Source organism: Peromyscus eremicus, chromosome 13 (genome assembly GCF_949786415.1).
Source record: "Peromyscus eremicus chromosome 13, PerEre_H2_v1, whole genome shotgun sequence".
Lineage (NCBI taxonomy): Eukaryota > Metazoa > Chordata > Mammalia > Rodentia > Cricetidae > Peromyscus > Peromyscus eremicus.
Genome location: NC_081429.1, coordinates 8944973 through 8957166, shown reverse-complemented (window position 1 = coordinate 8957166; position 12194 = coordinate 8944973). Strand labels below are relative to the sequence as shown.

General features: G+C 41.6%; 1 protein-coding gene across 1 annotated transcript; it reads right to left on the bottom strand.

Moving 5' to 3' along the window:
* Window positions 1-4101: 4101 nt before the first annotated feature.
* LOC131923614 (olfactory receptor 9S13-like) lies at window positions 4102-5094 on the bottom strand. The gene has a single exon (XM_059278738.1). The coding sequence runs from the start codon at window positions 5092-5094 to the stop codon at window positions 4102-4104; it is 993 nt and encodes a 330-aa protein (XP_059134721.1).
* Window positions 5095-12194: the final 7100 nt, after the last annotated feature.

Below are 12194 nucleotides of genomic sequence, written 5' to 3'. Positions count from 1 at the left end.
CTTATCCTCTTTTTTCTTTTCAGAGTAGATTCAATAATCTACCCTTTTATCCTATTATTTCTGTATTTTTTAGAGTAGATTCAATAATCTTTTTATCCTATCATTTCTATATTATATATTTCTATGTCATAGCCCCCTTTCTTCTTTTAGAAAGAGATTGATTATGACCAATAACAATTTTTAACCAATCCCTAAACAAAGACAAACATCCATAACCCATTTTTGGGAATGTGGATATAGTTTTCTAGGCTACTTCCTGTGGATTAGGGGCACTGGTTGTCTTATGGGGACACAAAGAAAATTTAGAATTATGGCCAAGTCCTGATTTTTGTAGTCTGTGAAGCTGTATCATTTCAGCTAGCCATCTCAATATTGCCCTGAGCAGTTTGTAGTCCAAAGCCGATGTTTGGGTGGTGTTTGTCAGCTTAATGGCATTATCATTGTCCTGATGGAATCATTGTTGTAGAGTCTCATCATACTTTTTGGAGATTTCAAAGGTTGCTGTTAGGCATGGTCAAGGTTCACTGCAGAAAATCTTTCCTGTGGGACATTTTTTTTCTGGATGATTTGTCCTTTTTCTTCAAATATCTCATTTGTCCAGTGTTCTTCAGATTCCTTAGCCTTCCTTCTCCTGAAGGACAAAAACAAAACCCTTCCCAACCCTAACTTTGGAGAGGTTCCCTTTTTATTCTTTATCAATTTTGATTTATGATTTCTCCTGAATTTTTTGTTCTCTCTTCTATAGCTGTTCTATCACCCTGAGAAATATGTTTTTTTACAACAGGCATTAGGTTTTTTAACTGCTCTGGTAAGGAGTTTCTTCCATGATGGCAGGAAAGGACTGAATGGAATTTGACATGGAGGCCTGTGAGAGCCCCCTCAGGGAGTTTCCCAATGCCAAAAACAAGGGATTACCTTGTCTGTCCCTTGTTGATCTACATTTGTTAGTCCAATGTCTGCCTTTGCCACACCTTCTGCATAATCCAGAAGGAGGGGCATTCTATTGGGATTATTCTTTGAAAAAGCATTATTTCTAGGAATGCCCTATTTACAGTCCCTTTTTAGGTGACCTCATTTACCACAATTGAACATTTGACATTACTATTTTTCTTCAAACTTCTGGAAATCACCTCTCCTATCGAAGCATCATCATGGTCATGAGATTCAATATTAACTGTATCTTGGATCCATTCCTCCAAGGGTGCTGATCTTGCCTTTATTGGTCTAATTATTCTTTTGCATTGTGCATTAACATTTTCAAAAGCCCGAGATTCAACTATTATTTTTCTAGCTTCTGGATTTGGTATTATTATATTTGCTGCTGAAGTCAATCTTTGTAAGAAATCAGTGAAGGTTTCTTTGAGCCCTGTATAACTTTAGTAAATGACTCAATTTTCTTTCCTACTTCTTCAATTCTATCCCAAGTATTCAAGGCTGCCATGTAGCATAAAGCCAGGGTGTGGTCATCATATAAAGATTATCTTTGTATATCAGCATAATCACCTTCTCCAAGAAGTTGATCTTGAGAGAGTTTAAGACCTCTAGCCTACTCCATTGTTCAATTGTCTTAGTTTCATCTTTCTACCAGGTCCTCCATTGTAATTTGGGAACAGTCTGTAAGACTGCTAAAACCAAATCTCCCCAGTCTTGAGGGATAATTCTATTATAAGTTGACCATGAGCTTAACATCTGTTTCACAAAAGATTAGTGGATGCCATATGAGACTACTGCTTCTTTGAATCTCCTCAAATCTAACATTTGCACAGGAGTCCAATCAGCTTGTACCCAGTCTTGGGGATATCTATTATTTGGTAGTTCCTGTAAGGTTACTGGATAAATTAAGGTTGGCTATTTGAAAGCTTTGGCTATTTATCCATAACCTTATAATGCAATGTTAAAATTGGTTCTTTAAATTTCTCTGTCTTGGTCTAAATATCTCTATGATTAGTTTGAACAAGTTTTTCTAAAACTTTTATCCTGGCACTCATATTAACCAACTTTTTAAATGATAAAACAGAAATGATCAAACAAATAATATTTATAACTGATATTACATAAATCCCATCAACATTAATTATCCTCTCATTTAATTGCTCCATTTTCAGACCACCAATTGTATTATCAAACAGAGACCAAACTCCCTCCATTGTAACAATGTTTGCCATTTTTCCCCTCCCTTTTTTTTTATGTTTGCCATTTTTTAATGTGGGAAAACTTTCTTTTAACTAATTCCTCTCTTTAAGAAATCCCAATTGACTCACCAAATCTGCTGATAATGATGATTCAGATGACGGTGTGGCAGCAGCCCTAGGAGGGGGCCCAAGAAAAGCCAAAACCCACCAGGAGAGGAAAAAAAGTGAAAGATCCAGCTGTCTGCATGGGGCAAGTGTGTGAAAGCTGCTAACTCCTGTGGGTTTTGGAGCCCAGAAAAACCTATGGAGTTTGCTGCAGAGAGGCTGAAACAAAAGCTTACCCTGCAGGGTAGGGACTCTGGTCGTGTGTAGCTCTGGAAAGTGACTTTTTCATGAATCCATGCCCCAAAAGTTGGATACCAGATGTAACACGAATTCTAAGAGGTGTTTTTATAAATATAATCCCAGAACCAGATATTAGGGTAAACGCTAAAAGATGAGAGAGACAAAAGAACAAGCCACTGCCATGTCTCACCTCGCCAACTCCACAATTCCTCTGACTGAATGTCTCTGAAGCTCTCCAGCCAAAAAGCCTTTAGTTCCTGTCTCTTCATGCCTTATATACCTTTCTCCACTCAGCCGTCACTTCCTTCTTAGTGCTGGGATTAATGGCATGCGTGCTTCCCAAACACTGGGATTAAAGGTGTGAGATCTCAAGTGCTGAGATTAAAGGCACATGACTCCCAAGTATTAGGATTAAAGGTGTGTGCCACCACTGCCAGCTCTGTTTCTCTCCTAGACTGAGTCAATCTCATGTGGCCCATGGTAGCTTTGAACTCACAGAGATCCACATGGATCTCTATCTCTCGAGTGCTAGGATTAACGGTATGTGCCACCACTGCCTGGCCTCTATGTTTAATCTAGTGGCTTGTTTCGTTTTCTGATCTTTAGGCAGATTTTATTAGGATACACAATATATCATGACAAGAGAGGGAAACTTTGAGGAAGCCTTCAGCCCTGTTTAGAGGTCAGTTCTGTCCCTTAAGGTCTCCTAGGCAAGAGCAGCATGGAACTGAGGGCTGGCATCAGACACACAGGGCAAGGAGGGACACAGAGAAGTCCTATGTGCAGAGCACAGCAGGCTATTGTGAAGTGGAGTTCACCAAAGCCTCATCCTTATTTGGAGGATGAACAACACCTTGATATCATCACAAGCTGCCAGACCAGATTTTAATGGTTCCCTGAACTTTGAATATAACTATGACTTCCTCTCTAACCTATAGCTGGAGGTTGAAGGGATATGCTGGGAGCCATTTGCATGTAGGTAGGTTCCTCATGACTCCAGCAGTACACTGTGATACCCTATGAGGAGAGCAGCTTCAGGAGCAGAGGAAGGAGGGGGAAGCAGCAATATTGTAAAGCTGAGGAGGAAGTCTGCAGAGCTATCCTTTTAGCCCATCCTCATACTAGATCAATGTAAGGATGGGTCAACACGTAGTTTCTAAGGGCCACAGTCTTAGATGCTCAGAGGGAAGTTCCTACCACACTGACATTAGATTTAGTGATGAAAAAAAAAAGGAAAGTGCCATAGAGAAATCTGCAGCTATGTAGCTTCACTGGGAGATGTTGGCAATGGTCCCCAAATCTAGTTCCTGTTACAGTGCTTTGTCCTCTGTCAAACTAAAGGGATTCAGGATTCTTCCAACTGTGGGCCATTTGGTGGCAAAGAATGTGCTTTATTCACATTCTGTAAATGCTTGCCCAATAATATACATTCAAGAAAGACAGGGCAGACAGTAAACAGGTGGGTGTGTTGGTAGATTAATGGGTGGATGAATACATGAATGAATGAAGAAAAGAAGCCAGGAAGGTAGAAAGTAGGAAACAAGAGGACAAAGAAAACAGGATAGGTAGACATAGAAACAAAATAAGATACTTGATCTCCTAAGGACATTTTTCTTCTATGATCCTAGCATAGTTTCTGATGATGACACCAGCCACTCTCCTTCACCAGACTGTGTCTCTGACCCAGCCTCCTCAAGGCATCCTTTACATCTTTGTTGCGCAGACTGTAGATGAGGGGGTTGAACATGGGGATGACCAGGGTGTAGAAGATGGACACCATCTTGCCCTGCTCCATGGATGTCACACCTCCTGGCTGGCCATATATAACAAAGCCAGTTCCATAAAACAAGCACACAGCTGTCATGTGGGAACCACAGGTAGAGAAGACTTTGTGTCGCCCTGATGCTGAATGCATTCTGAGGATGGTCACTGTGATGTAACCATAGGAGATGATGACTACAAGAACAGCACAGACAATAATGAACCCACAGATGCCAAACATGACAAGCTCATTGAGCGCTGTGTCTGCACAGGCCAGCCGGAGCAGTGGGGGCACGTCACAAAAGTAGTAGTCGATGCGGTTGGAACTGCAGAAGGGCAGCTGGAATGTGAGGCTGGTCTGCACGATAGAGTTCAGGCAGCCAACACAGAAGGTACCCAGAACCAGACGGGCACAGGTCATAGAGCACATGGTCACAGGGTACCTCAGGGGATTACAGATGGCCATGAAACGGTCATAGGCCATTACAGCTAAGAGGACAGCCTCAGTGGCAGCCAACAAGGAGAAAAAGAAGAACTGAGTGGCACATCCTGCAAAGCTGATAGCCTTGGAAGAGGAGAAGATGTTGGCCAGGGCATTGGGCACAATAATAGAAGAGAGGCAGAGGTCAACAAAGGACAGGTTCTTGAGGAAGAAGTACATGGGGGAGTGCAGGCGAGCATCCAGGGTGATGACTACGATCATGGTGAGGTTGCCCAGGACGGTCACTATGTACAAGGCCAGGAAGACAGCAAAGAGCAGGGCCTGGATCTCTGCACTTCCCCCAAATCCCACCAGCACGAACCCCCCACAAGACACAACTGAGAGACTTGCATTTCTGTGGACTGCTGTGGCCATGAGTGGGGACAGATGCAGAGAGGATGGTGGTGGAGGCAGCGAGAGGGAACAAATCTCACTGTGCTGTCCACTGTGCAAAGGTTCTTTGGTTGCTCTGATCTCCTTCCAGATGAGCTGGTGTGGCCTGAAAGAGGACAATTCCTCAGATTTACTTAATTCATGAGGTTGTGCTGAGCCCTCCCTGTGTACAAGCCTGAGCTGTGCTCTGGGGATACAAAGTGGCTTCCCACCTTAGTGGCTCTCAGAGTACAGACAGCCTTTCAGTATCCCCATGCCTGCCTCTGGGCCTTGTTTCCTCCCTTCCAAGGGGCACTTCTGAGCAGTGCCATTGATGCAGCTGTCTCCTGAGTCCCATTAAACACCCCCAGTTATTCATCTTACTGATTCAAAAACGTTCATGAAGACCCACTGTTCTCCAACAAACTGGGCTGGGTGATTCTTTCCTTTGTAGGATGGAATCAGAACAGGAAACTGCCCTCCCCACACTCAGTTTTATATCATTTTGTACCTCAGAGGACTATGATCTCACCTCAGCAGCTGTGGCTCAAATGCTGGCACACAGTGACAGCATCAGTGTGCAGACTCTGCTTGTCTGATGTGAGGGGTTCCTGTCAATGTCTAGATGTTGGGGATTATGGTGAGGGGCAGCCCCATGTCCTGAATAACACCAGGACTGTGTCACAGGCATCTGTGGGACACGCTCATGGCCTCTAACCTGATCTCATTGCTAGCTCTGTTCCCTGCTCCAACCTCAGCTTTGGGGGTCCACAAGGTCTTACTCTTGGCCATTTAAAAACAGACGAAGCTGGCCTCTGCCCAGTGTCCTTGGGCCATTCATGGTCACTTTCTCTTCTCATTGTGTCCACAGTTTGAAATATATACAAATGTCCTGTGGGGCTAACTTCAATTGCTACTGTTTGTATGAGGAGGAATATGAGAGGATGCTGGAGATAGGAGCCTGGATATAGATGTAGCTGGAGAATTTTTCTCCAGCTCCCACCGCCAAGTCCCGCCAGTCCCAGAGCCCACGTATAAAATAAACACACAGACTCTTACATTATTTAAACTCCTTGGCCATTAGCTCAGGCCTATCATTGTCTAGCTCTCACTCTTATATTCAGCCCATTTCTATTAATCTTTACTTTGCCACGTGGCTTGTGGCTTACCAGTACTTTACAACTTCCTTGTCTTGGCAGTGGCTCCAGCCAGTCTCCCCTTCCTTCCTCCTTCCTCAATTCTCCTCTCTCCTTGTCCCGCCTATACTTCCTGCCTGATCACTGACCAATCAGTGCTTTATTTATATAGAGCGATATCCACAGCACTTCCCCTTTTTTTTCTTTTTCAAAATGGAAGGTTTTAGCTTTGACATAGTAATATTACATATAACAAAATAATTATCGAGTAAGAATTATAGTTACAATATAAAAGAAGATATCTATCTTATATTTGTGAGTTTAAGGTTTTATATCTAACTTATCTTTTATCATAACTAAGGAAAATTTTAAGTATCTAGTCTTTAACCACATCAAAGACCTCAGAAGGATATAATACTACCTGAGAAATGGGAGAAGGATGCAAGCAACTTTCGGGAGTCTTGTTTTTGGATATCACTCTATATAAATAAAGCACTGATTGGTCAGTGATCAGGCAGGAAGTATAGGCGGGACAAGGAGAGAGGAGAATTGAGGAAGGAGAAAGGAAGGGGAGACTGGCTGGAGCCACTGCCAAGACAAGGAAGATGTAAAGTACCGGTAAGCCACAAGCCACGTGGCAAAGTAAAGATTAATAGAAATGGATTAATTTAAGCTGTAAGAACAGTTAGCAAGAAGCCTGACATGGCCATACAGTTTGTAACCAATATAAGTCTCTGTGTTTACTTGTTTGGGTCTGAGCAGCTGTGGGACTGGCAGGTGATAGGGATTTGTCCTGACTGTGGGCCAGGCAGGAAAACTCTAGCTACATATAGATGAATGGAATGTCTCTTCTACATCATCCTGGGAGCTTAGGGAGGTCTCTGTATGGATCAGTTGTTGAACTATTACACACTGCCTACAGTGAGGACATGGAATCTGGAGTGCTCTAGCTGAGCCCACCATACATACATAACTTTCTTTCCCACTGAAAGCTTAAAGGTATGCATGAAGATTTGTGCTCACACTTGACACACCTGACAGAGATCTAAGTACTTACCACATGGGTTTCCTTTGTACTCAGTGCGATGTGTATAGATATGTCCGTGTCATAGTGGGTCCTATGTTTCCTCTTGGAGCAAGGACAAGCATAATCTTTCCAGCTTGCCAAGGATGTAATCCATCTAGAGGCATAAGCGGAAATGGCAGGTGGCCATGGACAGCTCTGCCTCTAGGAGAATCAGGGTACAATGACTATGAAGAGACAGTCTGTGCTCATCTCAGCCTTGCCCCTCCTAAGCCAGCATCATCATCATGTCCTGTGGTGGATGCAGAGATTCAGTTTTCTAGGTTGCAGAATTGGAGCTGGTGTTCAAGATGGTGACCCTGTGTGGAGCCTCTGAAAACTGCTCGCCCTGACCTGGAGCAATGTGAATCTTCACCACAATAGGACACTTTTTTCCACAGAGCTAAGTCTACAGTTATTGCTGAGGACCCACCCCAGATATCCCCAATGTATGTCTTCTATTTTCAGCATCCTTCACAGGCAACACACTGACCTTACCTTATCAAGATGAGACTCAGGACTCACACAAAGTCAGATACAATCAATCACCCATGCTCCTCAGGTCCCCATAGTATTGAGGCTGGTCTGTGCTGAAGATAGACACCAAGTGTTCCTTGTCCTCCTTTAGGCTAGCTATGGCTTTCTGCACAATAGAATGAGGTCATATGGGCAGAGCTGTAGACCTTGAGCCTCATGAGTGTCTGGGTGTGCAAGTCCTGGTTGAGGAAGGTTCTGTGTCTTGTGAAGTGTGAGGTCTGGGTTTTCTGACCTGTCTTCCTCTCCCATACCTGTTATCAGGGCAGTGTGTGTGTGTCTATACTTGGGTTCACTCTATGGTGAAGGACACTCTGCATGGTAGAGCTGGGACTTGCAATCTCCAGTGGCCAATTAAGGAGACACTGTTCTCTGTGGCATCTAGGACACAAACTCCCTGACCTCCAGAGGTATACCACTGGCTGTAGACAATCTCTGCCTCATAGCAACATTCTCCTGGTGAGTTGGCAGGAAGCCTGGGGTCCTCAGGGACCTGGGGAGGCTCCATCAGAAGTATGGCAGATGACTCAGAGGGATCCTAGTCCACTGTCCCTCATTAAAGCTGTTACCTGAGTTGGGCATCATGGCTTCCTGGCCATGGCATTTCTTCCTCCAACCTCTGCTAGCTATACCGATATGAGGAATGGACATAAGGAGCCCTGTATGGGACTGTTCAGCCTGCTCCTCCTACAACCACAAGTCAGCCTTCTCAGTCCATTGACTCTTCAGTACTACCAGGAGCCTGGGTAGATGGTCTCAACTCTCTTTCTGTCCCCTTGTTCTTGTTGTTTTATTTGAACACAAATCCTACTTAATGGATTAAAATCCTATTTAAAGGATTAAAAATTCAAGACAATAAGTAATGATCTAAACCACAGGGATAGCTCTTCTCTTTGGTGAGTGATCCTCCGTCCTTTGGTGATTAGCTATGCCTCCCACCCATGCCTTCAACCCTGCAGACTCCCTCTGCTGTCTTTCTGAGGAGGGATCACAATACTCTTTCATTCTGCACTTGATGTTGACCTTGACAGCTCATCATGGGAGATAACTTGGCCAGTGCCTGAGTTCTTCCATTACCCTCTCTCACTGCTCCCCCACCACTTGCTCTGAATCTCTTCTACCCAACAAGTCCTCCTCGCCCTTCATTCTCGTGTGTGTGTGTGTGTGTGTGTGTGTGTGTGTGTGTGTGTGTGTGTGCATGTTTCACTGATTTTCATTAGGCTTATTTGCTTGAGCATGAGAGAGTTGGGCTTATTTACTTGATCAAGGGCAACTTACCTGCGGCTACAACTGATTAATATGACCTCCCTCCCCCTCCAGCCATTAACAGCCAATGGCTCCTAGGGGAGGAATGGGACCTCATAAGCTCCTCCCCGTTGTCTATCAATGTTGATGGCCCAAGCCTGTTCAAGTAGTCACACCTTTTTTTTAACTCATGAATACAGCAACTGAGCCAAGTCCAGAGGCATCATTTCTGTCCTTTTATCTCTCATTTGTTTTAGTTGTTTGTTTTACTTTGTGCTAGCCCTGCTAGAGCCTTTTCATTGTGAATTAAATTTTCTGATGCTTGTAGTCAGATTTTTCTTTGGATTGCCAGCTGACAAATAATGACACGGAGACTCATTATCAGTTATGAAAGCTCAGCCTCAGTTTAGGCTTGTTCCACTAGCTCTTAAAACAAATTAATTTGCTTTTATTAACCAGTGTTTTATCACGTGGCTTTTTACCTTTCTTTAATTCTGTATGTCTGACTACCTCCATTTCTCATTGGTGTCTTGCTGGTGTAATTTGCATGCCTAGATTCCTCCTCCTCCTCTTCTTTTCTCTCTCTGGAAATCCAGCCTATCCTCCCTGTCTAGCTATTGGCCATTCAGCTCCTTATTACAGCAGTCACAGAAATCTTCACATAATGTGCAAATATTCCATAACATTTCTCTCTTATTGTCTAAATAAAAAAGAAAGGTTTAATTCTAACACAGTGAAAAATTATCAGATAAGAATTACATTCACAATGTCCAGTCCATTTGTATTTGGCATATTTGGAGAAAATACTCTATTCTTTATCCTATCTTGATGAATTTAAAGTTTTATACCTAAGCCGTTTTCTATCATAACTTGTATTACCATTTTAAAAATATCTTTTTAACCTTAAAACATTGTTTTAGATAAACAACTTTAACTTTTTTGTTTTTCGACCTTATAAAATTTTTAACTTTTACATAAGATTTTAAAAAATTTGGTAACAAAGAAAACTGTATGACTATCTAGTCTTCAATCCCCATCAGAGACCCAAGAAAGGTAAAATATTATTTGAGTAAAGAGGAAGTGCAGAGCAAACAACTTCCAAAACTACAGCAATGACAGACACAGCTGGCTGCCTGGACAGTCATTCCTCAGCAATGTTGGGGTATCCATCTTTAGTCTTCAGGCCTGGAATATCTGACAGACTTTTCTGTGAAGCAGAAATTCTGAAGGACTCCCTTACCTTGTCTTGACAAAGTTCTGCAGTCACTTTCTTGTGTTCTGCTTGTACAGTTTGAACAGCATACTGTCAGTAATTGAGGCAAGAGCAGTTTCTTGTCCAAACATCTAGCTTTGCCATACTGAAAAACTCCATATAGAAATTCTTCAATGTCTTTCATCCTTTTTAAGTAATTGGTGCTGCCAGGAGTAGACATGTCTCATTGTCATGAAAAAGCCTTATGTTATTAAAACATTTTAAATGCCATATTCTGTAGGTCTTTGAAGTACTTGAAGACCATCTATCAATTTAAAATATATCTCTGTTTAACCTTGAAAACATATCTAACATCACTACAAGTTTTATTATAGATGACTAACTACTCACCTGTATTATACATTTTTAAATGAGCTGCATAGATGTAATACCTTAGGCAAGAGTAGAAACATATATACAGTATAACAAAAATAACCTTAAATGTGTATCAATATACAAAAATATCTTACACAAGAGTAGAAACATATAAAGAGTATGTTCTAACAAAAATAACCTTAAATTTGTATCAATACACAAAAATTCATAGCAATATAAAATATTTGAGATTAATAGTTGCTTTTTTGTTTAAAGTAGATTCAATAATCTACCATTTTATCCTATCCTTTCCATATCCTTTCTTTCCTTTTTAGAAACAGATCCTTGAATCCAACCACCTTGTTTTGTTTCCTCCCTTCCCATGATCAGCAACTTGTAACCAATCTCCCTCAATGATGATAAACATCTATAAGCCATTGAAAGACCACCCACTCTACCTCTTGGGAATGTGAGTGTTGTGTTCTTAAAATTACTTCTTGCTGTCTGGGGGATGACAGCATTTTTAGGGAACTCTGAAAAAATTGAGATTATAGTCAAGTCCTGAGAGAGCTAGTTGTATCATTTTTTGTTTAGTCTCTGTGTGATAGGAAAGTGTAGAGCTTATTTGAAGTCTGATTGGAGTAATTTGTGAGGCTGAACCATCTTAGCTGGCAGCTTTGAAGTTATTCTGGATGTAGTTTTTTTGAGGAAACTGCAACAGAGGCGTTCTGAGAGGCTAGATCACCTGAGCTACTTATCTTCATTGATGTCTGATCCTTTTTTTTCCTGAAAACACACAAACTTCTAAAGGTAACATTTATATCTGCATTAACATAAGCATGGAATGTGCAGTGTGCACAAGTCAGTTAAAGATGTTTTTTTGTTTTATGTTTGAGAAGGTAAAATAGATCTGTCAACTTTATAAGTCCATTTGGACTGTATAATCAAACCTCTATCCATGCCATATGAAAGGATGACATATAATAATAATTCATGGCGACTCTTTAGCCAACAAAATTTATCAAGCCAACTGGATTTATCATCCAGTCTCAGAGCTGTTCCCATCATAGAAGAATCTGCATATATGTCATCTGTCCTGTAGTCTTGGTTTCTTTTTTCATGTCTGTAGCCAAGATTTTCAGAGGATCTCTCCCAATCAAATCTGATCTTTACTAATTTTGATGAGAACCATAACTTTTTGTTTCCTGTGGAAACAAAGGCACAAACTCTCCCCTAATGCACTATCTTTTCTGACTTTCATTTTGAAGTTAAAATATTCTTAAAATATATAGGTTGGTTCAATTTAGCAGTTTTCATAATCCAATGTCTCTCTCAGCAGCTATTGTCTCTTGTACATTAGCATTTAAAAAATTCATAGTCAACAAAGAACCATACAGGATCCATGCATCCTGTGTATTTCCCATCTTTATGTGACATGCTTTTTATATTACTTTCTCCTTTTTTTTTTTTGGTTTTTTTTTTTTTTTTGGTTTTTTGAGACAGGGTTTCTCTGTGTAGCTTTGCGCCTTTCCTGGAGCTCACTTGGTAGCCCAGGCTG